Raw genomic sequence first — 16,657 nt, 5'->3', positions numbered from 1 at the left:
GACGTTTAAGTATTTTCTTTATGATCAAGTAAATAAGGTATCCTGTTTGAGACAGTAAAGTTTACAGCATATTCTATTTTGGTTATGGCGTGTTTCAGTCCTCTTGCAGTAGATGGAACAGTACAATTTCTTCTGGTCAAAGCTATGGCTTATTCTGGCTCAGCCAGTAAAAAAAGCAATGTGCCAATTCTGCTTTTGTTTTGTCTACTTCAGAAAATAATATGGAGCTGGCAAAGATGCAAGATGAACATCAAAGCAATCTGACTTAGGGAAATGTCATCTGGAGGACAACCTAACAAGATAGTTTCTGACTTTCCAGAGGAATTTAAGTGAATAAAAAATATTTCTGTCATATTTAGCCCTGATATTTTGAGCTTGTTTTCCCTGCAGCAGAAATGAGCCTATCCTAATAGAGAAAAATTATCTTCTTCATTATACATTTGTACATGCACACACACACACACATAACTTACAGCACAGCACAGCATACAAAGTCAATGTACATTTTGCTGTTTAAAAATACTATACAAGCATGGATCAATTTTCCATTACTATGACAACATAGTTGAGACAAGTTAACTTTGCAAAAAAAAAAAAAAAAAGTTTTACTTATCTCATAGTTCTGGAGAATCGAGATGCAACTAGCATCCAGTTCAGCTCTACTGATGTTCTCATGGCTAGCACATATGCAGGAGAAAGTGATCACATAGCCAGACTGGAGACCAGAGAGAAATCAGGGGTCAATCTGAGATTTTAGAATAACTTACTCTTGTGTGAATAAATCCAGCATACCATGAGAAGTGCCTTAATCTCTTTGACAGGCAGCACTTCAGCAGTAACTATCTATGTCCTTTTGGACCCTACTTCTTAAAGGTCTGGTCATGGTCACCTTACTGTCTTAGACACCAAACCCCCAATGCATAAACATGTTGCAGGAAGGGGTGCAATGCTTCTAACTGTAGCATCGTATACACTTAGGACTTAAATTGCATTTGCGATTGTTTTGCATTGTGACTCATATTAATGAGCCACTCATAACTTCAATGGCTCTTTCTATGTTCTTCAGAGCTCTGACTCAAAAGCAACTCCCCTTGCTCTACAACAAGGCTTATTTTAAAAACCCAAATCACAGTTTAAGAGCAGACCATTTTAGCTGAGAGACCATAATTTTGTAGCAAAAAATTTACTAATATTTCACCTGGGAAATCTGAAGCTTTTTAAGATTTGATATAAAAGATAAAAATTAGAAGTATAGTGATTTCAATTTTACCATTTCTTAGACCTAATCCTCTCAGATCTACTTCTCATTAGTGGGAAGGAGCTTATTAAGTGCTGTATAAATAAAGATCGGGTTATACAGACATGAGTATCCAACTAATTAGACGGAGAGCTTCTTATATTTTGGAGAGCACTGTTAAACATCAATTATTTTTCACCAGCAAAGTCCTGATATTAGAAAAATTTGAATAAAATAAAAACTTTAAATAACAATATATTTTGCTAATAATAGTCACTCCAAATGAAACAGGCTTGACAAAAGATTTAGAAATAACTAGACAATCAAATTTGAAATAGAATAAAGTGGTATGTTTTTTGATGTTTTACTTAACTAGTGAAATATGAAAAAAAATTTTAATATTTTATTATTATCATTTGAAAATTGTCAGTTTATAACTTTATTTTTAAAAATAAATAAACATAATGCTATGAACATTTTTGAACATCTCTTAAAATGTAACTTGCTGAAATGTATTTCCAAGCTGTTTCTGTAGAGAGTTATAACTTGAAATGGAGAAGAGCATAATTTTGAATCTTAAGAAGTGAATGAAGAATGTGGATAATTTTAAAAGGTGATCTTAATTTCTCCACCCTTTATTTGTCTTCTGGATGACACACTTATCTACATTTTTCTCTAGGGCACAGTTTAAAGAGATCTAAGTAACCACCTTAAGGCTTCCAGATTTTTGGTTGGTTTTTTTTTTTTTTTTTTTTTTTTTTTAATATTCACATAACTTAAAGAATGCATGTAAAGTATCTAATGTGCCTTAAGAAAATCCTGGTGTCCCTTGTTGTTCAATGAAAGATATATCCACTTACTTGTAATAGGATGTTGAAATGCTATCAATTTCAACAAAAAAAAAAGAAAGAAAGAAAGGAAAGGAAAGGGAAGGGAAGGGAAGGGAAGGGAAGGGAAGGGAAGGGAAGGGAAGAAAAAAGAAAAACCTCAAAGCCATAGTCTTGTCAGTACAAAATTTTAGCCCCAAATCATATGTATGACATTAAGGGATGTTTTGATTTAGTCCAGTAGTACTGAAAATTATGTGGTTACTCAAGGGTGACATACCATAATGCATTAACTCTGGGGAGAATTGGCCAAAATATATTTATTTATATTTATATTATTTATATTTATGTTTTATAAAAGAAAATAGAAAAGTAACTTTGTAAAAGGCATAGAGTGATGCTGAAGTGCTCTCTGGGAATGCATATGAAAGAGATTAGGTAAGTAATATACACCAATGCACACATATCATATAGTGCATACGATCTCCTGAGAGTAGCAGGTATTACCCCATAACGTGTTATGCCTTTTTTGGATTTCATCATTTTAAAACATATTCCAGATTATAAATGTTTAGGTAAGTGGACTTGGTATCTATGTTATCTGACATCAATATAACTGGCAGGCACATGGGGTTATTAACTTCACAGAATTCTTGCAAGTAAACTATATGCTGAAGATTTTATAAGTACCAATGACCCCATAAAAATGACAAAGCTGACTTTTTCATTTTTGCTTATAAAAATGATCTTATCCTCTATAATGTTAAAAAGTAGAAACCATGAAAATTTAATTCTATTTGACAAGCATTCAGCTTTCAGAATCATCAAGGAAGACAACTGTCTAGGTTTTTCCTAAAATATGATTAATAATGAACTACTCCTTAAATGTGTTGTGTCTTAGTCTTTGTGAATTAATCTTTTTCCATCATCAAAACCAAACATTAAGCTGAACCTGTTTTTTAAGCTTCTAGATAACAAGATGAAAAGTAAAATGAATATTTTAAAAATAACAAAGTTTTTCTAACTGTCTTGGCTACTTGTCTCTCATTGCTGAAACAAAATACCTGATACCCAAAATTAGGGAAGGAAAAGTTTACTTATCTTACAGTTTTTTGGAGGTTTCAATCCATATTCAGCGGGCTCCAAGGCAGGATGGTGCGGCTGAAGAGCAATTGTTGATGGGCAGCCGCAAACAGTAAGGGTGAATGAGGGAAAACATGCCTCCTTCTGGTCCTTACATTGTAAGCCAGCTACCCACCCTCGGGTGGGTGCAGCACTTACACAACCAATCCCAGTGCTAGAAAACAATTCAATCACCAATGCTAGCTAGATTCAGCATGTCCATGAATGCACAAGGCTTGGGGGTGGGGGGTCACCCAGACACAAACCATAACACTAATATATACATTCTTAAAAAGAATTTGTTTTAAAATTTAATAATATAAAATGACATTATTTTATAACATCAATTGATCTTTACATTTCTGCCTTCTAAATATATTTTAGTTATGCATAAAATTCAAGAATACTATGATAAATATAGGCAATTTACAAATTATTTTGTGAATTAAGAATTATTGCTTCAAGAGTTTTTTCTTAACAGCATTTTATAACCAGGTCAATTTGGTTCCAGCAGTAGAAAACTGTGTGCCACTCAATATGATGGCCAATATTTGTAAGTGACTACTTGTACCTTAAAAGTGGCTTGTAAAACTGAGAATTGCATTACAATTTTTTTAAGAGGGATAGGATTCTGCTATGTAGTCCAGGATGGCATTGAACTTGTTTACGTAGCTAAGGGTGGCCTTGAACTCATGGTAAGTCTTCTGCTTCTGCCTCCCAAGTGCTGTGATTACAGGTGTGCACCAAACACCTGGCTAAAATTTTATTTAACTTTAGCTTATTTAAATTTTATAATGAAGCAGTGCCAAATAATGTTTTCTTTTAAACATAATGAATTGCTTGATAAGATTAAATTTTACTTTAGCTGTTGAAAACTTGGCATCTAAGTTGAAATGTTCTGCCAGGTTTAAGTACACATTATATTTCAAAGTATAAAACTATTGCAAACTATTTCCTGAATAACTTCATGTTGATTAATTTAAATATCATGTTTTGGATATATTAGGTAGAAGGAAATAAATGTTTAAAATTAATTTTACCTGTTTATTTTACTTTTCATTCATGTATCTGTTATATAGTTTAATATTATGTTAGTGCTTTGCAGTTTATTTCTATTGGACAGTGCTGGTTCAAAAACAGTAGTGAGTAGATGCAGAAATTTACAGAAAAATGGAATTCCAAAGAATAAACTTATATAAAAGGAAAAGTTCAAGACTAAACTTATAGTCCAATTTTTAAACTGCAAAAGTGTGTACATTTGCATCCCTCAAAGTAATACTAAGATATTTTTTAATTCACTGATCTCAATGCAACTAAGAATTTTCTCTGATTATTGTATTTCACTGGACTTACACAGAAGTTGCTAGAATGAGCAGTAAATCCAATTTTTTCTTACTGTATAATGATTGAAAACAAAAACAAAGATTAGAGAAAACCTAGTACATGAATTAGATCTTTTAAGAGAATAATAAAAAAGAAACAGTTGGGTTTCTTAACCATCAGATACCATCTGATACTATTGTTTTAAAAAGTTGTAGGCAAGTTACTTCTTTTTCTTAAGGATAATCAATGAACTGGGCTGGATATTCAGTATCACTTTTTATCTAATTTTCTGACTTTGTCCTATATAAATTGATCAGAAAAGTGAAATAATCAGCAGTTTATACATATAAAAATCCAGTTAGAAATTTTACCAAGGACTATATATATGCATAGAAAACACTTATTTATTACTGGCATTGGATATCACTCTCTCTGTTCATCCCCAGCTGAGACTGACTGTGAGAACAGGTAGAGAAAAGGCAATACAATATAGTAGATGATTGCAGGTAAACTGAATGCAGAGAGAGAGAGAAAGAGAGAGAGAGAGAGATACATACATAGATGTATCCTCATATATATATGAAAAGTCAGTCATCTGAAAGATTGAAGGGAAGGTAATAGCTGGATTATAATGATTAAGAAAGTTGGGTTTATGTGGCATATGAGCATTTGGAAGTAATTCTGACAGTGAAGTGTCTGGTCTAGAAGAAATAGAAGGGAATTCTCAGAAACTAGTATGTGTTTCGGTTTGGATCTCTAATGTCCTCCAGAAAGCTTATTCGCCAGGGTGGTGCAACCTGGGGAGCAGAAAAACCTTTAGCAAAACCTTTAGGAGGCGAGGCCTAGAGGAAGACTGAGCGTCCATGCTGTGCTCCCCGATGGACATTGGAGCCCTGATCCCTCCTCCTCTGTCTTTGTTTCCCAGCCATCCTGATATCAGCACACTGATCTACCTCCTGCTTTCTGCTATGATGTTCTGCCTTGCTACTGGTCTAAAGCAGGATCAGTGACAGTGATTGAAACGTCTGACAGCAAGAGCCCCAATAAACATTTCCTGTTTTTATGGGGCTGAAAGCCAACTAATGTAGAAGGTAAAGTTTGCTCAAGGAGAGGAACAACATATTCTGGCAGAGAAGGAATAGGAAGAAAGGCCTGTAATGGATCCCAGTGTCCGTGAGAGCCATTTTTAAGAGATGCGAAATAGAAGAAGTGAAAAGAAACAAGTGCTAGTACTTTTACGTTGTGTCTGGCTGTGATGTGAAGTGGAATGGCACTGTGAGTCTCGGTCTGTAGGAGGGTCAGCTGGAGGCCCATCTAGTAGGTGACATGACTAAGTGGGAGCAATGGCAATGGAAGACTAATGTGTGCTTTTTTATTGAATCAAACCAATAAAAAATACAAAGGCAAAGACAAGGTGCAGTATCCAAATATATATACAGTAAGTAGTTGAAGGAAAGCGTTTAGAAAGGGAAAGAGATAAAAAAAAACAAATGTGGGGGCAGATGAAATCAGTGGATGTGGGTGGAATGCCAAGGATCATGTGGCTAGGTCAGAGAATGGTGGCAAGCACTGCCTTTCTCTGGCTGAAGAAGCATGCATCTGAGTGTGGAAGAAAATCTATTCAAAATCAAAACAAAACTGTAAACAACAGATCCAGGCTCTCATTGTTTGTTTGGAAAAGGACAGAAAAACTAACCTTGGATAAGGAAAAGAACCAAATCCTCATTAACAAACAAATATTATACTTACTAATTTTTACATTGCACGAATTTCCCGAGTCATAAAGATTAGATAAGGAACAACATTTTCCATTGTCTCTGTGAATCCAGAAAGGTTACCCTCCTCTTCCATAGATACATATTTATCAAGGGCAAGCCACTCCCCTGTACCCTTTTCTGTATTTGATATTTCACAGACTCATTTAATTAAGTTCGAGAAAGTTTCATGGTTGTTTGTGGGTGGTCTTTGTCTAGGTAATTGCATTTTTACCACAGATGCTAGTTTAAACAATTCATTTTGTTTCTGATTATCTAATTATCTTCCATATCTTAGACTATTTAGAAATAGTTTATTTATCAGTGTTTGAATATTTACCTTTGTACATGCACCAAGAAAAATCTCCACAAAAATCTGTTAGCACGAAAGCTACAAAATAGCCTTTCTTAAAATGTTCAATCTTCATTTTTGTCACTGCATTTTCTTCTTTTGGAAATGCAATTTTTCAAAATTTGTGTTACTGTGTTGCTTCATGTCATTCTTCCTCGCTCTGAATTGCAAAGGGAAAGGATTGTGTCTCATTGTTTTCCAACATTGTGAACACCTGAAACTAGCAACTGACAGTGGGCACTTATCACGTTGGTAAATTTTTGTATGAATAAATGAATGAGTGAAGAAGAGTGCATCCTCTGCTCAGAAAAAGATCAATATGATATGTTTGCCTACATTTCTGTAAGTACTGGAAAACAGGTGTTTGATTTGGGCCTTAGAAGAATACTTGACTAGAAATGAGGAAACTCTTTTCTGCATTAACTGATTTTATTCCAAATCACTGATCTTAAAACATCAAGAAAATCACAAACCCCACACTTCTCGATTCCTCTCAGTTTGCCCAATGACTATATATGACAGTTAGTAAAAACCAGGATTTTTACAACTCATATGAGGCCATCTTAATGACAGAGAAACATGATTATAAGAAGACATCAGAATATAGCATATTATATTACGATCACTTACACTGGACACCATTGGAATAAAACAGATTACATTGTTCTGTTTCTTCAAAGGGGGAATATAAAAGTTTTCATTATACTGTTTATTAGTTTAATTATCAAAAAAGAACAGTAAATTGACACAATCACTGTTGCTTTGAATGAAAGATTTTCGCACCCCCCTGACCCAGCCAAGGCTCAGCTTGTTGTCTAAAACTCAATGAAAGAAATCCGTGCCTCATATATTGACTATCAGTTACCCAGTATCAATGACTTTAGGCTAGGACTTTTGCATCCATAGCAGAATCTCAACTCTGATTAAGGTCTAGTTTCCTAAAAATAATTTTTAATAAAAGTGAATCATCTCAGTTATCTGTAATTGATCTATAATTACGTTTTTCTTCTCAAAAGTCTTAAATCTTTAACAAGATGTTGTAGGGTCTGCTGCCCTGCCTTCAACCTTAATTAACAGTGCTCACACCTTTCTCAAAGCCTTCTATCAGGGTTTGTTAGGTCCTCCAACAAACCTGGCTTATTTCTTCCTTCCTTTGGCTTTTACCCGGACTCTCTTCTTCTCTTTCACTCTATGACCACATCCATCAATACCTATGGACACTCAAGATCAAGATTCAGTTCATTGAACAAATACTTTCCATACAACTTACATGTGCCAGTATCTATTTCATGCTTCAAGGGATTACACAATAATAAGACAAACAATCCTAAAATACACATGAAACTATTAGAAGATAAATTTAGTTCAGATCATTTTAAAGGGGGATGACTTGTGAAAATTTTACATTGTTAGTTTAGATGAAGATGAGCCATGCTCTTTGAAGAGATGTGTGAAAATGACAGCACAAATATCTGGGCAGAGAGGAAAGCAAGTGTAAAATCCCTAAAATGGGGGTTGAATTTGATATGATGAAGAATAGCTGCAGGAGACATCAGGAACTTTTGAAATGAAGTGATAGATACCAACTTCGGTTTGTTCATGTAAGATTTAACCTGACACGGCAAGAAATTAGTTTAACTTTATTCTAAATGAATAATGGAGAGCCATTTGGGGAGGGCATTAAGCAGAGAAAGGAGATGATATGATTTACATATTTAAAAGACAATCTGATCTTGCAGTGTACAGAAAGGATTACAGGCAGGGAACAAAGATGAAACATGGAAATCATAGAAGAAGTTCAGAGAGCCATGGCTTAGTTTGCTTAAGAGGAAAACAGAAAGAAGGAGACAACCAAAATTATGTTGATATAATTCAGTAAGAAAATCTGACCAACTAGATGGTGAACATAAAGAAGAAGGATGAATCAGGGAAACTTTATACTTCTAATTAGATCACCAGAATAGAAGGTAAGGTCAATGTCCTGAATACGATGCTCTAGTGAAGAGATTAGATGGTTAGAATGCTGTTCAACCTGCATAACTTTTACTTAGCTTCTCTATCAATTTGTTTTTGCATTTATAAAAATGTGGAAAAACCACCATACCACATTGGATTTTTGTGAGAATTTAGTGTGGTCTATAAAAATTACTTGAAACAACATTTAAGTGAACGTACATCTCCAATGAAGATTCTGATTTTTGCTGTTGCTGCAATTATTATTATAACCTAGATGTGGAAGACAACAGAATGAGCAATGCTGACGGAATTCAACACATTAGTTTTGAGATGTTCATTAGAATCTACCTGAGGAGACTGATATGACGAGGCAGAAGTGCCTAAAAGCCTGACGTTGGAAGAATGATCAATCCTGAAATTGCATTATCTGTACTTTGAGATTTGACAAATCATTTTTATAGGGATTGTGTTGATAGTTGAATATGAAGTCCCCAAAAGAAGCATCATACAGAGGATTTTGCTTAATGACATTTTAGAGGTCCAAATACGGTGACTCCCTCAGAGAAACAGTAAAGGAATCAGTAGAAAAAGACATAGGAGAAAAGCCCTGGGGTGACATAATGAAACAATCAGGCCAGGGACAAACTAGTTCACTGTCTTGTGCTGGGGAGAGATCACTGAGAACAGAAAAGTTGCCAGTGGACCATCTGAAGGTTTTGGGAAATGTTGACACTGGTTTTCTCAGTAGATGAAAGAAATTGAAACATAAATGTCACCTCCTGGGGGAACCTTTCCTGAGTCTCTGGAATAGAATGGCAATTGTCATTGCTCTGGGCTTATACAGATGCTTGTAAAGAAGGTTGATATTATGCCACCTTGTTATCTATGTATAGTATATCATTTCTATAATTTTTCAATTTTTTCTACTTTTCCCAAATTGCTAGAAAGTAGCAGAGATCAGAACTATATCGCTTCTGAAAATATTCTTAACACTTTATGGAATTTCAATTCATAGTATTTCTCAAATTATAATAAAGGGGTGCAAACTGTACTCTCTCTCTCTCTCTCTCTTTCTCTCTCTCTCTCTCTCTCTCTCTCTCTCTCTCTATATATATATATATATATATATATATATATATATATACAACTAATTTCCACGTTAACTGCCCTGTTGACTTTGTGGCTATTTCTGTTATATATATATATATATATATATATATATATATATATATATAACTGCATTATCGAATTTGTTCCAAGCCACCAAATATTATTTTGAAAGGAATAGGCAGAAGTAAACTAATATTACCTATCTAAAGTTTTTCTCTCAAAGGACAATGTCTCTACTTAGCGAGCTCACTTTAGTACTCAATTTAAAACTGATTGCCACATCACCCTTATTAAAACTCAGTTGAGACAATTGATATTTGAGAAAAGAAATCTACAGACCAAGCTAAATGTCCCTTCTTTAAATTGCTGTTTAGCTTTATCCCATTATAAGAGAAATCACCAAGTACTTTAGCTCAATTGGATTTAGTTAGCTGTTTGTTCAAATGTCAGTGTAGAAGTTGTGGGCATTTATTATTATGTCTTTGGCTCTCACAGAAGAATACTATAAATAATCCTACACAAAATATATTATTGCATCTTCTAATATTGTATAGACACTCATACATTTCCCAAATTGTTCCACCCAAAATAAAAGTAATACAATCCATACGATGAATTTCTGTGTAATGTAAAATCAGGAATATTTTAAGTATTTTTCCTTTATTATATATTTTTCCTTTACATGATAGTGATATTCATCAAATTTATTCCATTACTTTTATTACTCTATTCACTGACAAGTAAGGTATGTGTTTTTGTCCTGTATATATATGCATGGCATAAGTCTCTGTGTCTTTTTCTCTATTTTATGATTTTGGCAACCCCTAATTGTGTGTACATTTGTTACAATTATACATTTTCAGAAAATGAATAAATGAATGATGAATAATGAATAAATGAAAATAATTTTCTTTTGTCTTCCCTTCAAATAAATTCAGGGATAATCACCTTACATGGTCTTGTTCAAGTGCTACTAAGTCCTTGAAGACATTATGGGCTCAAAGGACATACTTATTCCCTTTATTTTAATGGCCCAAGATCACACGTGGACAGACAGTAGAAAACATTATCATCAGAGAATTTTGAAATGAAGTATATAGTTATTCCTAAATACAAGGTCACATTTGGAGTTTTTGCTTTGTTGGTTTGGTTTTAGAATTCTTGAGCTAGATAGAAATAAAAGCAATGCAAAAAAAAGCATAAGAATTAAAGACGAAACATTTACTGCTTGTACAATTAAATGTTTTTCTTTTAAAATTATGAGCATGACATAGACTTTAGAAAATCTTCTTTCTCTTTGCTATTAGGATTCACTTACAAATCTCAGTTACTGCATCCTTATTAATCCATCTGATACTCTTTGCTTCATTTCTCTTTTTTGTTGTTGCTGTGGTTTTTCTTTCTATGTGCAAAGCAACTCAACATGTAATTGAATTCATAAACACGTTGTTATAAATATGAAGTACAAGATCAATGATTCTTCTCTATTGAGTGCTTACTTTTCCTCTCATTAAGTCAGAAACTGTTTAAAAGTAAGGACAATGTCAACTTTATTTTTAATCCCTTGTAGAAAATTGTTTACCCAAGTGTTATCTGTTGACAACTGACTACAGTAAACTGTATTTACTCCTGTTAATTGATAATACTTGAGGTAGCATGAACATATAAAAAATCTAGGTATGAGTTAACAAATCTCATTAACAAAGTCTAATAGAATTAAAATATATTTAGAAGTGTATTAAAATCAATATGAAATAAGTTAATAAAAGTTTGTTTTGAATTATTTAATCATACATGACGTTATAAAATAAACAAATTCTTCAAATACCAATAAATGGGAGACTGCTTTAAAAGTTTTTTTCATGAATGTTGTATTACTTATTAACTTATTAATTAAATTTTTGTCTAAAACTTAGCAAATTTCAATATTTATGAGTATTTCTGAAATATTGTCTGAAATGACTTGTACGGAAAGAGTTACAAACTTCAAAGATAGACTGACTAAACGTCTCCAAACTATCCCTATATCAAGACAAAAGTAACTCATCAAATTTCCATCAAAATGTTAAAATTTTCCTATTATTCTAAAGTACTTAACAAATTTATTTTAAATTTAGAGATGTGTTGAAACACATTTTAATACTAAATGACTTAATGGATATTTTCATTTTTTGATATTTAAAAATATTGTTTGAATAATTTCTATTTTTAAAAACATAAGTACAGAATATTTCACAAGAGTGAACATTTTATTCTATATTCTTCTCTCTTTCCTATCTACAAGAAAACATATTTGCCCTACTGACAATCAAAACATCTATTATTGATTATATTCCTCTGTAAGAATTCATTATCAGGCCAGGATTGGTGCTATACACCTGTAATCCCAGCACTTGGGAGAATGAGGCAGAAGGTTTGCTGTGAGTTTGATGCCAGCCTGAGCTACACACCAGCTGTGAGTTCAAGGCTAGTATGAAATACAAAGTGAGATCCTACCTCAAAAATCCTAAGAAAATAAAGAATACCCAATCAAGCATTTCTCCCAAAGTTACAAGATAATAACTTTTATTAACTGAACATTTAATGTTAGAAAATTGACACATTAATAATCTTTTAAAATAATTTTAAAGAAATATGTAACAACGTATGATATAACAGATTTTTAAGAACTTAAATATAGGAAGAGATTATGTCACAGCTGGCTGCGGAAATAAAATGTTTGTATTGTAAGAGGTAGAAAAATGTCTAACTGTGAAGTGTATGTGACAGGTTTGCAGCAGTTAGGTTAGAGTGTTGCGCTCTCAGGTGAATAGGGGAAGTGACATTAGAGACAGAGCACTGCAAAGTGTGTTTTGTGTCCATCTTGTTAGTAATGTTTGTCACAAGCAGCAGCATTTCTAGGGGAGAACCAGGCATGACCAGCAATAATAGTGATGGTTTAGTATACTACTCCAAAAAAAAAAAAAAAAAATCCACAAAAGGTCCTGGAGGAACTAGTTCTGAGCTTCAGTAGATCTCCAGAGCAATGCTATCTGAGGACGCATATTTTTCTTCTATGTCATTCCTACTTTGTAACAAACACAGTTTTACTTTTAAACATGAATGATTTTAACTGGAGCTTTGGCTACTAGACATTGGAATTTTATAACTGAAATATTACATTTCCACTTATTGTTAAAAATAACAGTTGTAAGACTTTATTCCTAGGATGGCAGATTCAAAGTAAGATTAATTGTATCACTTATTCCAAGGATACTGAGTTCCTTTCCACCTCAAAGCAGTGACTTTAGTGGCTAATTGTGAAATGAACCACCAAATTTAGTTTCCACAAGTCACCCAAAGAAAAACACATCGCAGAATTTCCTCTAATGTGGGATCAAATCTTATTTTTTACTTAATCTAATGTTTACTGAAGGGCAAAGTATACAGCAGTACTTTTGGAACGCACAGCGAAACTTTGGCCTATCTTGTTCCAGTTAGGTAAATTATTCACCACATCCTCACAAACCCACCATTTCCCTCATTGTTGTGGTCCTGTGAAATGAGCTTGATCTGACTTAGCGCCACACTACCTAAAAATGGTGCTAAATTTTTTTCCAGTACTTCTTATTTCACAAATTAATTCCACTATGCTCATAAGCAAAATAAATCAAACTCACATGTATAAATACCGTATAGTCTCCCTAGTATAAGAAATAGTAAGAGTACATAAGAGTTTATGGTAATCATGATTCCCCATTACATTGTTTTGAAGCCTTATATTGATTGCATTCATTAGCTGGAATGGGTTTGTCCTGGTTTGTTTGATGTTAATATCTGTGCTGGTATGAACAGCTAATTTGAGGGAAACAAGTCATTATAACAGCCAGTGCTGATTAGTATCATCTTACTCTGAAGTCCTATCATGCTCTTGCTCTTCTGTTTCCATTGGCCCTATCATGTTGTGCCTTATTGGATTGTATTATGTGTGAAAGTATAAACAAATTTTCCATGGAAAATGAGATAACATAGTAGCCATTGCTGTTTTCTGTTATTTGGTTCTGAATGCCCTGTAATAGTCTCATCCTCTTGAATGTTTTTATGCTATTTTGTTATGTTTGATACTATTGTATATGAAGTTATTCTCAAGTATTTTAAAGAAAGAGCCATTATGGTAGTTACTGTTAATTACGGGTTGTCTTCTGGTGAAATACTGTGTTGCTTACATTGTACTGTTCTGATCTGCTTTGTTATGTCCTGTTTTGTCTTAATCTCTTTAAAGTAAAAAAAAAAATAATTAATTCCACAGAGTCATTTTCACAAGGCCTCACACTTATTTTTAGAAGTGAAAGTGACAAAAAGCCATCTGTTCTAGTATGAATGCATGAAGATAAACCTGAAAGTGTTTCACTAACAGAGTTTGTACTTTGTCATACTGCAAGCCAATCATTAAAGCACAGCCTTGGATCAATTATTATGTTAAGAAGAATAAATAGTCAATTACAGGCTATATTTTACAGTTCAGCAGGGTCAAAATAAATATTTAACACTGAGAAAATTATCCTTCAACATCAAAATTGTTTGCCATTGTACAGACTAAGCAATTGATTTTGTTCTTCAATTTTTAACTGGTTAATCTGTCCTGTGGTACATTCACTTGCTTAAATATAAGATTGTGAAGGATTCAGAAAGAAAGAAAGAAAGAAAAGAGAGAAAGAGTAAAGTGAGGAGGAAGAAAGAGAGACAGAAAGGAAGCAAGCTTCTATCAAAGCAAAAAAAGTTTATGAATAGTATATTAGGCAAGTACAACCGATAAAACAAAAAAAAACACATAAAATGTGAACAAAAGGTACATATATATATGCATCTATTACTAACTTGATATTTTAGTTCTTTGCAATAATCACAACAAACATTTAATTTTAAATTTTCAATCCCACTTTTCAGAATTTTCAACTATAGAATATCAGAAAAATTATGAAAAGAGTAATAAAAATTTCCTGGGATCAATATTGCAGTTCAACTTGAAATAATTGAAGATATTGAAACATTCATATTAAATAGCTCCTAATAAATCAATAACATGATGAAGATAATTAAGTCATTATGAAAACATCATTATATATCTTCAAATATCTAGAGTTTTCATTGATGAGAAGCCATTCAACCCTGCCCTCTGAAAATAAAAGAACACCAGAAACAATGCAGAATTAGACACTGTGGGGAAACTAATGTGAATTTAAGCAATATTACAGAAATATTTTTGCTGGGTGTTTTTGGTTTTTGTATTATTATTATTATTATTATTATTATTATTATTATTATTTTGTGCCGGGGATCAAACTCACGACCTTGCACTTGCTAGGCAGGTGCTTATGTCACGGAGCTAAATCCCCAGCCTATTTTCTCTTTTGAGCCAGGGTCTCATTATGCCATTCAGGCTGGCCTTCAGCTCACTTTGTAGCCCAAGATGGTCTCGAACTCACAAAAGTCCCCCTTCCCAGCCTCCCAAGTGCTAGGATAACAGGCATGAGCGTCCACGACAGCTACTACAGAAATATTTTATACATACATTGCTATAATTTATCTTTTATAGACCTCAATCCAAATTTCAAAACAACCAACAAAGACAATAACAAACTAGAAAAATATTTCCTTCCAAAGATCTATAAAATTAACTGACAAAAATTAATCTATTTTATAAGCATAAATATAGAATTATTACAAAGAAGTTAGAAGAACACTGGCATTTAATAAGGAAAATAGTGGATTTTCAATGCTTGGATATTTACAATATTAAAAACAATTAAAGTCCCAATATAATTCAAATTCAAAATATTTTAGAACAGAGAATGAAAGAGTAACATATTTCTGTCTAAATAAAGTGATAAACTGTACTGTCTGAGTTTCAGAATAGGATAAAATTTTGAGAAAGGAAACTAAAGAACTGAATCTTTTACAGAGGAATTGTATTTTTTAGTAAATCCTATTAACTAAAAATATCACAATTATGCAAGTTTGTTAAATTATATATTAACTTTACTCCTTAAATTATGGCAACTATGAGAAATTTTTAGCAATAGAATAGTAAATTTATATTTTATAAATTTCTTATTACATAAAATAACATGCCTACTGCAGACTAAATGAAAAAGTATCCTGCAAATACTCTAATACTTTTCTTCAAAATTAATAATCTCTACTTTTGCTTTATAAGTTGTTATCAATGATAGGCATTATTAAATTGAACCTTTTGTCATTCTTTAAAATCAATGCATATTTTTCCAAGATAAAGAATTCAATAAAAATGAAATACAGACAAAATGTTCCAAATTATTTTAGGATGGAAAAAAAAAAAAACCTACAAAACAACAGGACACAATCATTCTCTAAATCTAGTCCATACACATATTCTAGGAGAGAATCTAAGCTTGTTTCTAAATTGAAGCAATTTTATAGCACTGTAAAAAAGAAAAGTAGAAAGTGGAAAAATTGGTCCAGGAATCAAGACTTTTTAAGAAAGACACTGCCACTGTTCATCATTCAACAAAGCCAAACCAGAAAGTCCATTCCTCCCTAATGTGATGACTTCATGCTCACTTAAGTTTCGCGTTTCAAATCTTCATTTGCTGTTTTTTGGTTATATAATTTAAGAAAATTAGTAGAACTCATTGGAACTTTGAAAAGTTAGAGTCAGAAAAGTCAACAAGAACAGAAGACAGGTGAAACAAAGAAAAACAAGTTTAAAGAAAAGTATTACATACTTCACAAATTATTGGTGAAAAAGAGAGATTTCTTACCAAGTACCCCAAGTCGATAGTTGACCGTGATGACAATCACGTTGCCATAACTTGCTAAGACGCTCCCATCATATAAATTTCCAGTACCTTCCATGTATGAGCCACCATGAATATATACCATCACCGGTTTGGGGCCTCCACTGTCCCGGATATCTAAAAAAGAAAATGGTTGGCAATTGTTCTTATTTTCAGAAAAA

The 16,657-nt window shown here is 32.9% G+C and overlaps 1 protein-coding gene across 12 annotated transcripts in view; it reads right to left on the bottom strand.

Moving 5' to 3' along the window:
- Nucleotides 1–16,657, bottom strand: part of Nlgn1 (neuroligin 1) — an 816,885-nt gene that overhangs the window by 413,111 nt on the left and 387,117 nt on the right. For all 12 annotated transcript variants that reach the window (XM_063229021.1, XM_063229019.1, XM_063229023.1 and 9 more), the window contains one exon: nt 16,461–16,613. In XM_063229021.1, coding sequence (XP_063085091.1) covers nt 16,461–16,613 — 153 coding nt within the window. The remainder of the gene's footprint in view (nt 1–16,460; nt 16,614–16,657) is intronic.

Source organism: Cavia porcellus, unplaced genomic scaffold, assembly GCF_034190915.1.
Source record: "Cavia porcellus strain 051 isolate PalLab524CR breed Dunkin Hartley unplaced genomic scaffold, mCavPor4.1 scaffold_17, whole genome shotgun sequence".
NCBI classification, from domain to species: domain Eukaryota; kingdom Metazoa; phylum Chordata; class Mammalia; order Rodentia; family Caviidae; genus Cavia; species Cavia porcellus.
This window is presented reverse-complemented; position numbering and strand designations above follow the sequence as displayed.